The sequence below is a fragment of the Perognathus longimembris genome, chromosome 9, assembly GCF_023159225.1.
Source record: "Perognathus longimembris pacificus isolate PPM17 chromosome 9, ASM2315922v1, whole genome shotgun sequence".
NCBI lineage: Eukaryota > Metazoa > Chordata > Mammalia > Rodentia > Heteromyidae > Perognathus > Perognathus longimembris.
In genome coordinates this window covers 13,075,978-13,094,520 of record NC_063169.1, presented here as the reverse complement: position 1 = coordinate 13,094,520, position 18,543 = coordinate 13,075,978, and the positions used below count along the sequence as shown (strand labels likewise).

The 18,543-nt window shown below is 42.4% G+C and overlaps 2 protein-coding genes across 2 annotated transcripts in view; one reads left to right on the top strand and one right to left on the bottom strand.

The window, feature by feature from the left end:
* Rtn4ip1 (reticulon 4 interacting protein 1) overlaps positions 1–18,543 on the bottom strand; it is a 52,677-nt gene that overhangs the window by 2,706 nt on the left and 31,428 nt on the right. Inside the window, exons 6-8 of the mRNA XM_048353748.1 lie at positions 17,141–17,277; positions 12,030–12,213; positions 9,344–9,436 (exon numbers count right to left, since the gene is read on the bottom strand). Of these exons, the coding sequence (XP_048209705.1) occupies positions 9,344–9,436; positions 12,030–12,213; positions 17,141–17,277 (414 nt within the window). The remainder of the gene's footprint in view (positions 1–9,343; positions 9,437–12,029; positions 12,214–17,140; positions 17,278–18,543) is intronic.
* On the top strand, positions 14,679–15,225 carry LOC125357090 (eukaryotic translation initiation factor 1-like). Its single transcript, XM_048353750.1, has one exon. The coding sequence runs from the start codon at positions 14,782–14,784 to the stop codon at positions 15,091–15,093; it is 312 nt and encodes a 103-aa protein (XP_048209707.1). The 5' UTR covers positions 14,679–14,781; the 3' UTR covers positions 15,094–15,225.

The following is an 18,543-nucleotide window of genomic DNA, read 5'->3' as shown; positions in this document are numbered from 1 at the left end:
AGGAAGTAGAAGGTTACCCGAGGTGATAGCATCACCACTTACACCCTGACCTGCTTCCTCTGTGCCAAGAGAGGGGCTGATCTATAGACCCTCTGTCCAGGCCCCCAAGATGTCAGATGTTTGGCATGTGTGCCAACACTCTTGTCTACCCACGGAGGACATCACTACTTCATTAACTCCAGCATGCCAGGCATGCCCACAGACCCTTTCTCAACACTGCAGCCATTACAAACTCATCTGAGATGGCTTGTCAGTTGAAACTCCTTCTCATTCTCTAGTTAAAAAAAAAAGGCATTCAGGTTTTCTTGTGTCCCACATTAAGGAAAACCTTCTAAATGTATTGCTGTCCTTAGAGCACCAAGGACACTGCTTTCTGAATGCCATTTAACTGGATACCAAATCACCTGGACGCATGCTCAGAATGCAATATCCAGGGTCCCTGTAAGAATAACTATCTCAAGCTCCCTAGGAGGGGGGAAAAGTATATTTTGATTAGGCTCCCAAAGAGATGTTCACCAGCACTTAAAGTGGGAATCACTGTGTCCTTCTGCTAATTATTCTCAGAGTCTTGAACTTAATGGTACACATACTCATCCATTCCATGACGACTAACTAGGTGTCTGCTGACCAAGTGCAAGGCACTAATCTCGAGCAGGTCCACGAATCAGGCTCTAGGAGGGAACTGCCCCCGCCAGGGAGCCTCATTTACTTCAGAGCTCTGCCCAGAGCCACAGCTGCTGACCGGGTGACCTGGCCACTTGCAGTGGCTGCACGCTTTAATCTGGCTGGGCAGGCCCATTGTAGCCGAGAACCCAAGAGGGCTGACCATGGCAGAATGACTCATTCAGCGAGTCCCGTAAGTGACAATGAAAAAATTTAGAAAAGGCTTTCAAATTACGGGCAGGCAAATGCCACCGCTGGCTGAATATGTGACAGCAAACGGAGATTAAGTGGATAATGAGCCAGTGTCTAGGCATGGCCTCCCATCAGACCCAGAGTGCCTGTTTGTTAAAGACAAAGGGATCAGCGTTAAAATCCAGAGAGGGGAAAGAAAGGTTACTCCGAGCGAAGTGGGGGCATTTATGTGATGACACTGCTGTAGTGGATCAGGCACAGTGAGCCCGTTATAAAGCAGGCAGGCGCAATGCCACCCATCCCACTACCTAGACCCAAGGCTCACAGCCGACCAGGCGGTGCCCACTACAGCCCCTCATTCAGACTGGGGGGCTCCTAGGGATGCCTTCCTTTTCTTAACAAAGGCTGCATGGAGTCAGGCCCCAAGATCTGGCACCTGTTGCCTGACATCCCTTCTGTTACACAGGGGCAGGAAGAACCTTAACTGCTCTCAGTATGGCCTCACAATACTGCCGCTTGCCAGCCACTCTCAGGCAGAAGCCTTCTCTGCCCTTGAGGGTCAGGGTAACGAAAAACTTCTAACACTGCAAGAAGGAGTGTGCTGGTAGAAGAAGACATCACCTAGGCAGGCACAGGAGCAAGCAGAGAGGTTTCTGGTATTTCTCTTCTTCCCACAAGTACAAACCAACTGTGCTACAAGGAATCCACATAGCTGAGCATGCCTGTTTTGACAGATAAGGAAGCTTAAGTGCATGTGGCTGGGTGGGCCACGCAAGTGAGAGCTGCCAGGAGCAAAGCCAGTCTTGGACTCAACACCCATGACTTAATGGGTGTGGGTGTGGTTTGGGTGTCAGTCTGTCCAGTTCTTCCCCAGCTCCTTGGCTCCATTCTTCACTAGCACAGAAGCTACAGATGTTAGTGCAGTGTATGAGGACAGAAACCAAAGGCTCCTGGGCTAAGTGCAAATCCGCACACCTGTGGACAGGTATCAGGGCCACAATCCCAGCAACAGTTCTTAGACAGGTATGCCCTGACCTGTGACGGGCCCAGTATTTTCAGAGTTGGTCAGCATAAAGGGGAAGAAGATGAAAAGAGGAAAAAGGATTGAGAGGTAAGTTTTGCTCATTTTGCTATTTCTTAAATATTTCTTGCCTCCAGAAAAGTCAAAGCCTGAAGACAGGTGATGAGACAGAGGCGGGTGTGGGCAAGGTGCTCTCCAAGGGAGTAAAGTCTCCATCTTGGAAAGCATCCCGAACTTATCCATTAGCACTTATCCTAGCCAGGCAAGGGGGAAACCCCTTGTATATTTCCCGCATGGAAACAATTTCAGGAGTATCAGCAAAACTTCAGAAAAGTCATGCAAATAAGAGCTCAACACTCAGGAGTAGACAGGAGGATCATAAGTTCTAAGCCAGCCTATCGTCAGACTCTAGCCTCAAAAAACAAAAATCAAAACCACTGGAAATACTTCTGAAGCATCGGAAGAAACTTACCATACAGGGCAAGCTAACTTTGTAGTCGTCATCAGGGTGTAATCTTATCTTTACATTCTTTCTATGGAGCGGAATCCAACTACAGTATGGAACTTCAAGCTTGGAAAACAGTCTACTACTAACTTAGGGCTTGGTCATACAGGAGGGTCTGGAAAATCACCTACTTCAGAATTTACATGTTCCCATATGGTAGCCTCTAGGAACATGTGGCCAATTAAACGGAATCAAGTACAATAAATAAAACTCCAGCCTCCCAGTTGAACTAGCCACTCAGCAGTCACATGTGGCTAGTTGCTGCCATACTGGACAATGCAGATACAACATTTCTATCGCTGCAGAAAGTTCTAGTGAACAGTGCTGCTCAGGTTAACTCAATGTGGTCAGCACATCTCTCCATACCCAACGACCCGAGCAGCATACGAAGGGGTTCTCAGTGAAAGTTGTGAATCAAACTCTAGGAACTCTTCTGATGCTGACTGAAAGTTTGAGAAGTCTTCGTCACTGTTTAACCAAGAAGCTTGGTTGATCAACTAGGATCTTCGATACCTGTGATCATTAAATATGCAACACCAAAGGCTTTAAAAACTATGAAAAATCTAAGTGCATAACGAAACATACTCAGAGAAGACAGAAAGGAGCCACGTATGGCAAGGAATGCCTGTGCTCTCAACAACTCGGAGGCTGAGCAGGTAGGTTGCTTGAGATCTAGAGTTCAAGGTCAGCCTGGGAACATAGCGAGACTCCTTAAATACATACATGGGAAAAAAGGGAACAAGAAAAATTATCATCTTTATATTGGATCCTTAGCCATCCAGTTTCCTTCCTCAGGGCAACAAATATTTCAAGATTCTTTCCTACCCCTTGTGGTATTTTATGCATCATGGTAGTTAAAATTAAAAAAAAAATCTCTACAGACTATTTCCCCAAATCTGTAAACATATTATCCTACATGGGAATGGCACTAATGATGTGACTAGGGTAAAGATCCTGAGACGGGAGAGATCAAGGGATCATCTGAGTGGGCCCAATGGAATCCTGGGCTCCTTACAAGACAGAGGCAGAAAGGTGAGAGTCAAAGGAGACAAGATGGCAGAATGGAGGTCAAAATGGCATAGGCTCAGATGAGAAACACAGGCAGTCTCTAGAAGCCGGAAAAGGAACAAAACAGATTCTCCTCCAATTTCCTCCAGGAAGCATACAGCCATTCTGGACTTGTGGCCTTCAGAATTATAAGGAAAAAATGTGGGGCTAGAGGCACGGCTCAAGTGGTAGTTTGCCTTGCCAGTACCAGGCCCTGAGATCAAGCCCAAATACCAAATAAATAAACAAATAAATAAATGTGGTCTTAAGCCATCATGTTTGCCATAACCTGTTACATCAATAGGAAACATATACATTCATGTATAATCAGACATGTAAAATACTTTTTCTTGAAACAGTCACTTTTATGACTATGGTGTGATAAATCTGCCTTACCACCTGCTTAGTCCTGAAAACCAAGGAGCAAATACATAAAGATCTGACAAAATACCAAGAATTCAAACTCTGTAATGTTTGAATGATTATTTGTTGTGTTTTGTTGGCTGTAGGGCTTGAACTCAGGGCTTGGGCATTATCTCTGAGCCTCTTTGTGTTCTAGGCTAGTGCTCTACCACTTAAGCCACAGCACCACTTTGGGTTTTTGAGTGGTCAATGGGGACTTTTCTGCTTGGGCTGGCTTCAACCCATGATCCTCCGGTCTCAGCCTCCTGGATAGGTAGGATTACAGGCGTGAGCCATTGACATCCAGCTTGAACAATGGAGCAAACAATGGAGGTTATATGAGAGATTTATTATTTAACTGTTACTGCCCAAATCTTAAGGACAGTAAAAGGTAATAGCCAGAACTTCCCTAGGGGGTCAAGAGACCTGGATGTGTGACTTTGAGCATGCCATTTAATTTCCTGGGGACCGTTCTATTCAGGTGTGACATACTGGCAGGGTGAGGATGAGAGGTAAGGACAGCAGAAAAGTACTAGGTTTTTCTGTGTCTAACCTATGCTAATCAATGGCATATGCTTGAGCGGGATGTAATTTTTTTGCTGCGGATTTTTACTTTCTAAAAGGTTAAGTAGTATTTTTAAAAGGCGAGATGTTTACTGTGTTTAAGAGAAAATGTCAACTACAGGAATGAAGTACAATTTCATTCAGTAGGCGTCCATTTCACTTACGGTGCTGATAACAAGTGGACTACTTTTGAGACTGTCCAGCCAATGGTTTTTCTTTTCTTTTCTTTTTAACAAAGAAAACCCTCTTGTTTCTATTTCCTGGAGTTCATTTTGATAATTATTTTATATGAACAGATGCACATAGGCATTGCATCTTTGTGTTCCTCTCCTAAGAGTATCCTCCTTTGGTTTCACTCAAACAGTGGTTTTTCATACTGATCTGGGGTGATCTTGGGGGTGTGAAACAGCTGTAGGGAAAGAGACGGAACGTTTGTAGGAAAAGCCTGTCATTTCCTTACTTGATAGCTAAGCAGCTCTTCTTCTGCCCTTTTTTTTTTTTTTGCCAGTCCTGGGCCTTGGACTCAGAGCCTGAGCACTGTCCCTGGTTTCTCTTTGCTCAAGGCTAGCACTCTGCCACTTGAGTCACAGCGCCACTGGGGAATCGAACCCAGGGCTTCAAGTATAGGAGGCAAGCGCTCTTGCCACTAGGCCATATCCCCAGCCCCTCTTCTGCCTTTTCTATACATGACTAAAAAATACTTAACTAAGCACTAAGAAATAGTGGGATAAAAGGTAAACCAGTGGATCTGCTCACTAGACACTATGTTGAAAGTGAACTACTATACAACTTGTGGGGGGGGAGAGTTAAGAAGGAAAAAGACTGGAAGAAAACAGGGAAGAGGTGACACTGTTCAAACGAAACGTCCTCATTACTTGACCTATGTAACTGTAACCCCTCTACATATAACCTTTACAATAAAAAATTTTAGTAGCCTAAGAGAAGGACTGACATGCTCTTTCAATAAAGGACCAGACAGGAAACATTTGAGACTTTACAAGCTTCACATGGTCTATGTTTGTCTGTATTTTGTAAAGTTTTTTAAAACCAAACATTAAAAATTGTATAAACTATTCTTAGCTCAGAGGATATTTAAAAAAGCCTCATCTTTGGCTTTGGCCTACTGGTGTAGCTTGCTAAGATACAATGAAAATACTACTTAAAATTCTGACTCAAACTATGAACAGTGAACATAAACATGGCATTCTATTATGCACAACAAGCCCTTGCTCGGACAGCCATGTAATACAATGCCTGGACAGTATCTCCAGGGGGAATGGAGTGTGAGGAAGCCCTCATCACTTGTGGGTGGTTTTATTTAAAGGTGGTTTTATTTAAAGGCAGAGAATTGTCAATTCCAAAATATCTACTGAATGCTACCTTGTCAGGGGGCAAAGGCAGTGTGGGGACAAAGCTGTTATGGACTCAATGACAATGCTCATTACTGTAGATATTAAGTCTCAGGCTTTGTCATTATTACTGCAGCACATCGGGCTAACAAAATTAGGACAAGTAACAAAGTGGGAGTGTCAGACCTTCGCGTTTCCAGAAATAATGAAGACAATGGTAAATTTTAAGAAGGGCCACAGGGAATGCCACAGAGAAATTCTAGACACTAAATTTTCAAAAGCTAGCCATTCTGATATTTATCAAAATTACAAATTGTGGGTTTCTTCTGACTCAAGCAATTCTATTTCCATAAAGAAATAAAGATATACTCACAATTATGTATTCAACACAAATACTGAGCTTCTCACTGAAGTATTACAATGATGAAATACACATGTACAAAGGAATAACAGAGAAGACTAGGGGATACTATGCAGTTGTTTACAAAATAAAGACTAAAAGAAAACTTTCATGTGTGCTTGTCCTAGGGCTTGAACTTAGGGCTTGGATGCTGTCCCTCAGTGTTTTGCTTATGGCTAGCACGCTACCACTTGAGCCACAGTTACACTTCTGACTTTCTCGTAGTTGACTTGAGTTAAAGAGTCTCACTGACTTTCCTGCCTGGGTTAGCTTTGAACTGCAATCCTCAGATCTCAGTCTCCTGAGGAAGCTATTACAGGTATGAGCCACGGGCAGCCAGCATAGAAAACTTTTATATACTAATGTGAAATAAAGTTCAAGGCCTGCTACTAAAAAGCAAGGTGCTAGTGTTTGGAACACAGAAGAAAAATTTTCACGTTTGGATAAGACAGTCTTTGGAATAACCAAAAAGGGTAGTAATAGTTGTGTTTGGCAAGCAGAGTCTCAGTAACTGAGGGGCAGGAGTCAAGGAAGGCTTAATTGAAATAACTTTCCCTACTTTTGGGGGTTTGAAACTTGTGAAAAAAATTAACCTAAAATCATGAAATAGATGTCTGTTGGTTCATGGCTTTATACTAAATAAAAAAAAAAAAGCCTCTATAGCTCCTCAAATGACTGCTAACTGATCAGGCACTTGGCCAGAGCTTGACAGACTTCAATGTCCTCACCAGTTGAGCAAATTGCTATTGACTTCACCATAATAAGATCCACTGTGTCCGTGTATATAGGCAATGACCACTCACATTCTCATGGAAACGGGGACATGGCAAGATGGCTGACCTCACCAGGACAGCCAGTGTCAACTACCCACTTACACAGACCTAGAGCCCTTTAGTGTGAAAATGAATCCCAAGCCCAACACCCTAGATAGGAGAGAGGACAATCAAAGGGAAGGGAATAGCTATTTACTCATCTTCCTTTAAGGACAAGTCAGGGGCATCTTTTGATCTTGCATGTCCTTTTGAACCATTCTACTAGAAATCTGCCAAATAAAGTTGGTACATACATACAAGTCATCTTTCATCTCTGTTGGGTAAATAATAAGCTCTGGGTTGAGAGAAAGTCATAATATTTTGAATAAAAAGAGCAACGAGAAGCATGTGGACATGCTCTGTCATTTTGGAGGTCAGAGACCTCTCTAACCGTGCAACTCCAGCTGAAGAAACACTTACTGGGTGAGTTTGCTTCATTCTTCCCAGCAATAAAATAAGCATCCCAGTGGGATGTCGGAGAAGGCCACAAGGAGACACTTACACAGTCACCGTGGTGCTGAACCCCTTCTCTACCCAAGATATGCCAAGATCTAAAAGTCCAAGAAAAAGACCACAGACTTGGAATCAAAAATTAAGGAAGCAGTAACTGGCTATATTCTATATGTAGTTCTTTTGCTATATAGAATTTAAAAAACTGAAGTGCCCAAAAAGTAGACATCTAGAGCTCCTAAAAATAGTCTTTTCTAAAGCCAAAATGGAAAGAGGAAGTGGCCCAACAAGGAGCATGAGCGTAGCAGGGGCACGCGGCTGAGGAAAGCCCGGCTCTAGGGGATGGGTCCAATTGTCTAGACACAGATCCTGACGGCAATGCCGGCTCAACTTTAGTCTCTTTTCCTGTCCAGTGCAAAATGACAAGAAAATGTAAGCTCAAGTCCCAAATCTGCCTTCAGCACTAAGAAGGCAACTGTTGTGGAGAAGGAAAAGCACAGCACTGAACTGGAAGTCAGGGGATATGAGCTCTGCTTCTACTTCTGCAAGCATGCTCCTGTCCCTTTTTCTACTCTTTTTTTTTTTGGGGGGGGTAGGAATGAAGGAAGGAGTGGCATTGTTCAAAAAATGTACTCATTACCTGACTTATATAACTGCAACCCCTCTGTGCATCACCTTTATAATAACAATAAAAATAAGTTTTTTTTAAAGACTGGAATTCCAACTCAGTATCTGACACTTTCACTCATTGGCTGGTACTCTACCACGTGAGCCATGTCTCTAACCCTTCTTTTCCTCTTTGAACCAGTATTCTCATCCATACATAAAAATCATTGTATCTATGAGCTCAGACAAGTCTCTAAGGTACACAAGTTTTTATCCTATAATTCCATAAATCTCTCAATAGAATCACACATATCAGCACCAGACTATAAGTTCTGGATATGTCAGGAATATCATGATGGAATATCAGGGCAGTAACAATCCCGTAAGAACCCAAATAAGCAAGTGGCGGCTGAGGAGCCTTTCCATCTTCAGGATCCCTGGAAGGTATTCTGAAAACAACAGGGATGACTAGACTCTCTAAGCAGCAGTCCCTTTCCACAAAAACCACCCACAGAATAGATGCCCTTAGTCAGAGCACATTAGTCAGCCATCTCTACCCCACCCCACCAACTTCACCCATTGCCCTCACCTCTGACCTCAGATGCACCATGTGTCTTAGATTTTATACACTACTTGGGGAGTCCAGAGACCTTAGGGACCTCCTAATCTAGCTACTGCGGGATTTAGTACTTGTTTCCCTCTCGTCTGGAAGGTAACTCACTTCTGGGGCAGCCTCTCCTCAGATTGAGCAAGCCCCCGAAGACGCTGCACTGAAATTTACTGTGTTCTCACCTTTGCAACGCAGTGTAGATTCCGGCTTTGCTACCATCTAACTCAGAATCTTTGGGAAAAGAAAACAAAAAAAACTCTGGGACTGGGCTCTTTTCCTACAAACCAATGAGAGTGAACAAGAGTTTAAGTTCTTCTTCAGTCCGAGGGAAGGTGGTATAGAACCTGGCCAAGCCTGCCCTATAGAGTTCCCAGGGTAGGCATGGTAGAAGTTCCTAAATATTTTCCACCGTTTTTGTTTTCTTTTTGTCCCTTTTGTTTATTTATATGTCTTTGGGAGCCTAAGGGGAGGCAGAGAAATAGAGGGACAAAGGATGAAAATAATACAGCGATGGTACTCACTGGACACTATGTCGAAAATGAACCATACAACTTGTAGGTGGACAGGAAGGAAAAACTGGAAGTGAAGGAAGGGATGACATTGTCCAAAAAGAAATGCACACTTTACCTGACTTATGTAACTGTAACCCCTCTGTATATCACCCTTATAATAACACTTAGTTTTTTAAAGTTTCTAAGTAAATGGTTCCCAGAGGCACTTACCTTTCCAGCATCCACCAATTCTGAAATTTCATCTAGATATAGACCACTAGCCATGAAAAAGGCCCAGCGATAATGGACTCCTTGCCAGAAATGCTAAAAAGAAGAAAGCAAAACATGTCAAAAATAGAAAAGGATAAAGTCTGGTTAAATATAAGTTCAGGGCAAGGCCTTTTCTGGATGACTAAGATACATAAACAGATTTCCCATTTCACGCTGACACATGAGTGCTATGCCCAGCATCTGAGCACAGTGACTGGCACAGAACCAGTGTTCCATAATGATTAAGAAATAAACAAGTGGGGCTGGGGATATGGCCTAGTGGCAAGAATGCTTGCCTCGTATACATGAGGCCCTGGGTTCGATTCTCCAGCACCACATATACAGAAAATGTCCAGAAGTGGCACTGTGGCTCAAGTGGTAGAGTGCTAGCCTTGAGCAAGAAGAAGCCAGGGACAGGGCTCAGGCCCTGAGTCCAAGCCCCAGGACTGGCAAAAAAAAATAAAAATTAAAAAATTAAAAAAATTAAAAAATTAAATAAAAAAAAAGAAATAAACAAGTAAACAGGACATGTGTGTGTCAGCTCAGACTTCCTCTCCAAGCTGATGAGTAGTGAGCTCAGGAAACCCCTCCCTGAAAGATAATGTGGATAGTCACACACCAAATTGCCTCCCTAGGACAAACCAGGGGCTGAGACAGCCAGATTTCTCCCGCCATGGTTTGAAAAAGGCCCAGAGGCATCACAAAATCAATTTTCAAATTGTCTCAGGAGAAAGAAGCCAACAAAAACCTCACACAAGAAAACGGGCTTTTTTTTTCTGGCTCTGATAGAAATAAAGCAGCTTTTAAGGCAAAAGTATAAATTTATTGTATATTTTCCCCACAACAATGGCAATTACCAACTACCTATTATGGGACAAAGATTTCTCCGGATGAAGATGAGCAAAAATCTTACACTAAGAGTGCTCAACTCTAATGCTGTGCCCACTTGTAACTGGTGTTCTTTACGTCGATTATTGAAAGAGCAAATTCAGGTTTTCTTCCTCCCACCCCCTCTGATTTTTCTGGGACAGGGTCTTGCTATGCAGTCCAAGTTGGTCTCAAATGCCTCAGCCTCTCAGCTGAGCTGAGGTTTCTATAACATCTCAATGACTAGCCAACCACAGTTCATCCAAAGGAACTATCCAGGGGTAGTACGAGGCTGGCCAGTACTATACTATCACTCTTTCTGTATCCACTCACAACTATGACGTGAGCACAGACTAGAGAGGGGAAGAAAACCAAGAGTAGAGCATTTCCTCTTGGAGAGAGTGCTGAAGGTTACTTGTAAGAGGTCTTATTTGCACACAAAAACTCATATTTTGAAGCACAGGAAAGATTAGGCTTCTCAAAGAGGAAGAGGGGGGAAAAGTCAGCTAAGATCCCTTTCTCCACTGCCAAGATGCAAAGCTGGGTTTGTTCTTATTACCCGCACACATTTCATATGAATTTTGTCCTTCCTAAGGGAAGAAGAAAGAGAGAGGGGAAAGGAAAAAAGGAGAGGAGGGACGGAAGGAGGTAGAGGAAAAGAAGCAACCAAAAGTAATTATCGTGCCTATCATCTGACAAGTAAGGGAAGGATTGGCTGAACTGATCCAGTGACTCAACTCTTTACCTTGAGCTTTCTGCCTTTTTCCTGAGTCTAATTTAAAAAGCATTTTTTTTCTATTATACATTCTACACCTCAACAGTAATTCAGGGATCTACAATTACCAACTATTTCTAACTGAAATTAAAAGGCTTTGTCCCCATTGTGGTGAACATGAACTAGGGCATTAAGTCGAGAGCAGATTTCTAAGTTCTGCCATCCGTCTTGTACCTGAGACAGGTGTGTGCTAGTCTCCAAGGTCCACCACTCACTGGGTACATTCAGCTTTCAGTTCTACACAACCCTGGCAACAGTGGACTGTGAACAGAGTCAATCTAACTAATCAAGTTCAGGAAACTCCTAGAATGCCACTAAGAACTAGAGTTTATAACTCACAGGACATATGCCATGTTAGGGCAAAGTAATATAAATGCAGTAGGGGACTAGTGGCTGATTAGCCTTTGCAGCCTCCCTACAATTAGAGCTGATTTTCCTTCTAAAATTCAATAAAATGTTGATAAGATTACAGAAGGCCAGAAAGCCCCAGTCTAGGAATACTTGTTCTAACCTCATTCTGTCATAAAAGCAGCAACTATATGATGTCCTAATAAAGTTTGTACCTTTAAATACAAGGGGCTACATGCATTAAGATTAGTGAAATAGAGGACATCAAGTATAAGCAGGAAGAGAGCGCAAGGGGATCAGATGGACAGTAATAAGGACTAACATTTAGTAAGAGCTTTTAATGTACCACGCATTGTACCAAGTTCTTCACATGGTATCTCATTTGATACTTACAAAAAGGCAGCAAGATACATAGATTATTAGCCCCATTTTATAGGTAAAGCCATTGGGTTCAGAGACATTAAGTAATTCATATTGGGCCACACAGCTACTGAGTTGGGCTCAGCATCTGAATCCAGGCCCTGTCTCTCGTGTCTATGCCAGCAGGTACAGCATTCCAAAAGAAGAGAAAGGAAATCGGCAAACTAATTTTGAGGACAAAAGGTGCTTGCTTGCTCTCCATCTTACACACACAAAAAAAGCACCCGTCCTTCCCACCTTTAATGCCTTGGTACCCATGGTGAATCCTGTCTGCAACATGCCATCTGCTATGCCCAGTCGGTCCATGTTCAGGAGGAAAGGAGTCACCAAAGTCACATAGGTGGCTCCCGACCATTTCTTGAGGAAATTTAGAGCCCATTTTTCAGTGGATCCACCAACATTATCAAGGATAAAATCAAACCTGGAGAGAGAAAGTCAAATCAAAACATCTTTGTTAGCTTCTTCAGTAGGCTCTAATATCCCTTTACTTCCATTACCCATGGTTGACAGATTGTATCGCAGTGACACCTTATAAATAGTGATGGACTGTGCGTGTGGCACAGAGGGTGGCCGATAACTGAAGATGACTACCACTGCAGCAATAACTTTTTTGTTGTGTTTTGGTTTTTGCCAGTCCTGGGGCTCGAACTCAGGGCCTGAGCACTGTCCCTGGCTTCTTTTGGCTCAAGGCTAGCACTCTGCCACTTGAGCCACAGTGCCACTTTCGGCCTTTTCTATATATGTGGTGCTGAGGAATGGAACCCAGGGCTTCAAGTATACGAGGCAAGAACTTCACCACTAGGCCATATTCCCAGCCTCTGCATCAGTAACTTTTTTTCAAGGTAAACTGAAAATGACATTTTCCCTTCCCTTTTTTTCTTTGTGCTTGGTCCTGGGTACTGTCCTTGGGCTTTATTTTGCTCAAGGCTAATGCTCTCTACCACTTGAGCAACAGCTCCACTTCCGAAAGTGACTTTTCCTTGTGGTAAAAATCCTATCTTCTAAAACTTTGGGAATAACTTAGGCTCAGTGGTGAAGTGGTAAAGCTTGGGTGTACAGAAGAGGCTTTCACACCGACAAAGGAGGTAGCCCAAAATAACCAGCAGAGGAACTAAGAAAGTGGCATGGCTATCCTCTCAGTACATTCTAAATATTCTTGGGTGCAAATGAATACATGAAAGAAAAGGATGGAATGTTTTTGCTCATCAGATAGATTTGCTTTAACTCCCTCCTCAGCCAGAAGTGTTTGTAGAAGCATCTTTGTTACCTTCTGGAGTGTTCTATGTTTTAATTTCATATACAGAATCAGGATGATGTAGAAGGAGACTCCTACAGTCTTCAATTCTGTTCTAACATGCCAAAAGATTCATCAAAATGGAATCCAGAGGAAATGGCTGATATTCAAATCCTTAACTCTTAACCTAAAACAGCTATAATCACTGTATTCTACCCACAAGAAGTAACAGCCCTCTAAAGATCCCCTTAAATACTTTTGAAAACAAATATTTATTTATGGAAAAAGAGAGTATAAATTAAGCAAATCCATTGATTGGGTAAAGTTTTATCCCTTCTAAATTCATCTGGATGAAGTCAAACATCAAAGCCTCTAAAATAGGCTTTTGCCATCTTCATTAACCTTGAGTCTTTAAGAGAGTTTTTAATTAAATTAAAGAAAGACAAAAATTAAAGGATATCAATGCAGGAGAATGACTTTACTGGATGATTATTCTCATTAAAAAGTTTCTACTTGTGAGTGCTGGTGGCTCACACCTGTAATCCTAGCTACTCAGGAGGATGAGATCAGAGGCTTGAGGTTCAAAGACAGCCCGAGCAGGAAAATCTATGAGACATTTTTCCCCAATTAACTACCAAAAAGAAAAGAAAACGAGAAGTGGATCTGTGGTTCAAAGTGGCAGAATACTAGCCTTGAATGAAAGAGCTCAGGGACAGCATCTAGGTTCTACAGAGTGGCTCCTCCCTGCACCCTTTTTAAAATATAATTGAATTGTTATTATTAAAGTGTTGTTCAGGGAGGTTACCATAAGTCAGGCAATGAGTACAATTCTTTTTGGGCAATGTCACACTCTTTCCTTCCCTTTCCCCCATCCCTGTCAACAAGTTGCACAGTTCACATTTGTTCACCCTTCTTCCCTCCATTTCTGCGCCCCCCCCCAGCTTACCCTCCCCTAAAAAACACACACAACCCCCCCAAAACAAAAACAAACATCAAAAAAAAGAACACATTTTCATTTCCTAGAATTTATTTCGATAAATAATATTTCAAGTGCTCAGAGGAGTTACATCTTTGGGTTTGTCCCCTAGGAGTATCCGTCTCTAGTCTGATTGTGTGTGAATGTGTAGAATCTTTTATATAATTATCATGTCCAGTTGCAGTTTAGATCTCGCTTCCACATATGAGAGAATATATACATTGTCTGTCTCTCTTAGCTTGGCTTACCTCACATAAGTCCACTCATTTCCCTGCAAATGATGTATTATTCTATGTAATAATGGCTGTGTAAAGTTCCATTGTGAATAGGAAGCCTATTTTTCAGATCCATTGCAGGGTATCTGAGCTGTTTCTATATCTGGGCTGTCTCTTGATTATTGTGAGTAATGCAGCAATGAACATGGATGCATAAGTGGCTTTACCATATCCTGAATTGTAATGCTCTGGGTAGATGATCAAGAGTGTTATGGGTGGGTCATAGGGATCCCTCCTCTTTTAATCTATCAAAATACTCTTCTACTCAACATGGGCAAGAATAAGGGGTTTTTGAAAGCTAAAGAAAAAAATTTAATTAAAAGAAAACTTTTAAAAAGGGAATAGCTGCCCCAGTCACTGAGCCGCCGCCAAGGACTCAGCTGCCCACCCCTTGAGCCTCCCCCTTGAGCCCCCTCGCTTCCCGACGCTCCATCCTCCCTGCGCGCCTTCTCCCGCAGCCACCTTCCGCAGGCCGATTCCACTGAGGAAAAGGAATCGTATCATATGTCCACTATCCAGAACCTCCACCCCGTTGACCCCTTTGCTGATGCAAGTAAGGGTGATGACCTGCTTCCTGCTGGCACTGAGGATTATATCCATATAAGAATTCAACAGAGAAACAGCAGGAAGACCCTTACTACTGTCCAAGGGATCGCAGATGATTACGATAAAAAGAAACTAGTGAAGGCATTTAAGAAGAAATTTGCCTGCAATGGTACTGTAATTGAGTATCCAGAATATGGAGAAGTAATTCAGCTACAGGGTGACCAGCGCAAGAACATATGCCAGTTCCTGGTAGAGATTGGGACTAGCTAAGGATGATCAGCTGAAGGTTCATGGGATTTAAGTGCTTGTGGCTCACTGAAGCTTAAGTGAGGATTTCCTTGCAATGAGTAGAATTCCCTCCTGTCCCTTGTCACACGTTTAAAAACCTCACAGCTTGTATAATGCAACCATTTGGGGTCTCCTTTTAACTTGGACTAGTGTAACTCCTTCATGCAATAAACTGAAAAGAGCCATGCTGTCTAGTCTTGAAGTCCCTCATTTAAACCGAGGTCAAGCAGTAGGCGCCTGGCAGTGTCCAGCCTGCAACAAAGGAATAATGTGAAGTTTCAGTTAATCCAAGAGCCCCTGGATAACAGGTGGCTATGTCTGGCCAGACGCAGCTCTGCAGCTTCCCCTGCCCTAAAAGAATGTCACTATTTTGAACCACCCATGGTAATCCAGAGACAATGGGGTAAGGCAGCGAGCAACAGCAGCTGTGCCACTAGGGGAGGCTTGGGTTGACCAGACATAGCCTAGATAGGGGGTGTCCCAAAAAAAGATATGAGACTAGCCTAATAAGAGTTAAACTTTTGACAAGGGAACAAACATCAGACTGGAGTCATCTGTCATGTAGCTAGCTGTAGAGTTCGCAACCTAAGTAAGGCTGCCCAGTGCCATGTGAAGTAACAGACTGGTTTTTGGTTTTCTCCCAGTTTTAATGTCCTGTAATGCATTTAAACCCTTATTTAAATAAAACTTGTTTTCAGAAATAAACAAAAAACAACAACAAAAAAAGGGGAATAGCTTTGAAATCAGAGCAGTAAAAGTCTTTCAAATACTTCTCAATTCTACTTTTGGCTAATGAAAATCAGATTAACAAGGGAATCATAGTCTGGAGCAACAGGGCTTGAGAAAATTCCTGAGTCTGTCCCATCCAGAACCTCAGGCCAAACCACAGCCTAGCAGGCATTGAGTCACACTGAGGACAACCAGGGAGCTCCTTTCTAACACATACCCTCACATTGCTTCTCTTAGGTTCTTACAGTTCCAAAACACTGAAACTGCTTCGTGCCAATCACATGGCTTCATGAACTGCTCTACTCCTCCTGTGTGACACACACCAGAAAAGGCAGCACACTTCCAATTTTTCCTTCAGACCAACCAGCAGTGAATGTTAACAAAGTTATCTTAAAAATGAGCAAAAGAAGTTGAGCTACTTGAGGCTGAGATGTAAGGATCACGGTTCAAAGCCAGCCTAAGCAGGAAAGTCTGGTTATTCTAATTAACTACCAACAAGCCAGGAGAAGTAGAGCTATGGCTCAAGTGGTACAGCAAAAAGGCTAAGGGATAGCTCCTAGGTCCTGAGTTCAAGCCCCAGGACCAGAAGAAAAAAGAAATTAGCAAAAGCAGCTTTTTTGGTATATACCATAGTATGTTATGGTGCTATATTAACCTCTAATGATAAGGTATATTTTCAGATTCTTTAAAATTTTTTTATTGTTATTATATAGGTGATAAACAGAAGGGTTGCAGTTAGATAAGTCAGCTAAAGAATACATTTCTTTTTGGACAATGTCACTCCTTCCCTTGCACTATTCTATTTTTGGGTTCTTTTCAAAGATCTCCTCCCAACATAATTGAAAAGCCACCAGTCTACCCGAGATCTGTATTATCAACTGTCCTTCAACTGTCCTTGTGTGTACTTCAAATGGGAGCATTGCTGGTTCTTGTAGTTTCTTTTTTGGCAGTAGGACTGGGCCTTGAATTCACTAGACAAGCACTTACTAAATAAGCATTCTGCCTCTTGAGCCGTGCCACCAACCCTTGTTGCTGCTTTAGTGTATTTTTTGAGTAAGGCCTCACATTGATTATTCTTGGGCCAGCCTGGACCACAATCATTTCATTTACACTTCTATAGTGGCTGGGATCACAGGCGCACACTACCACTGCCAGCTTTTCCTTGGTTGAGAAGAGGCTTTTGACAACTTTTTACCCAGACTGGCCTTGAACTACAATCCTCCTAATCTCAGCCTCCTACACAGCTATGAGTAAAGGCACAAGCCGATGTGCCCAGCAGGCGCATTATTTGAATACATACAGTTTTAAGGATTTCAACTGTTCTTCCACACTCCCAGACTTGTAATCAATGACATCATCTGCACCAAGCTTCTTTACAAGGTCACTGGCATCCTGAGAGCAAACTGCTGTCACATGAGCACCCCAAGCTTTCATTATCTGATGAAAAAAGGAAAGGAATAAAACAGATGATTTTTAAAGTCAGTGCCATAAATTAACTTTACTCTATGAAACTTTAAGTACTTTGTCTGATTGAGGACTATAGGAAGCCTTTGATCAGAAACTAGTAAAAGTGACTAAACTCGTACTTAGAAAGAAAATCAGATTTTATTTTCCACAGAGAGAGCCAATTTCCTCTATGGCATAAAGTTTTGTTTTTGATGGTACTAGAGTTTGAGTTCAGTGTTTGCCAGGCAGGGACTCTACCACTTGAGCTATGCCTCCAGAGCACAGCAGGAAGTTTTAATCACTCCCTTTCAAGTAGGGATCAGCGCCTTACTAAGTATCAGGAAAGACAGGAGTGGAGAGCATCAAAGTTAGTATCTTTAATGACAAGGACAAATGACAAGAAAAAAACAAAACACATCCCCAGGATATGACCATTGTGTCAACAAATGTATATCTTCATCTGCATCTTGAAAAGTGTTAGTTTAGTCTTCCAGACCATTTATTAAAAGTATTCAGCTTGCCAGGTGCTGGTGGTTCATGCCTGTAATCCTACTTACTCAGGAAGCTGAGATCTGAGAATTAAGGTTTGAGGCCAGCCAGGGCAGCTAGGTCCATGAGACTCTTATCTCCAATAAACTGCTCAGAAGAAGCACAAGTGACTCTGGCTCAACTGATAGAGAACTAGACTTGAGCACAAAGAAGCTCAGGGGCAAAAAAACCAACAACTCTATTTATTGAACTTACATATTACACTCTAAACTTCTAAGACTCCATTTAGTTTTGTCCAAAAGATAATTCCACATTTAACATTCTCCATGAGTTATTTTAGTTGGAGAAGCTCAATTCTGTAGCAGATTCCTCAGTATCCACATTAGATAACATTATGTTATTAACACAGCATGTTGATAGCAGTCCTTATGTGTTCTTTACACTTAAAGGCAAGTTTTGTCTCACATAACAGTTTTAGTGTGCATTTGGTATCCCGTGGGTTTTTTGTTTTGTTCCTGTCAGTTGAGGGGATTGAACTCAGGGCCTGGACACTGTCCCTGAGCCCTTTTGCTCAAGGCTAACGAGCCTTGAGCACTAGTTTGAACATCACTTCCAGTGCTTTCCTTCCCAGGCTGGCTTTGAGCCGTGATCCTCGGTTCTCAGCCTCCTGAGTAGCTAGGATTAGAAGCATAAGGCATCACCACCCGCTGTCACTCTATTTTTTAACCCCTGGTTACAGTGTTACTGTCACAAAGTTTGAAGAAAATG

Coding starts and splice junctions, on each gene's coding strand:
- LOC125357090 (XM_048353750.1), top strand. CDS start 14,782: ATGTCCACTATCCAGAACCTCCACCCCGTTGACCCCTTTGCTGATGCA.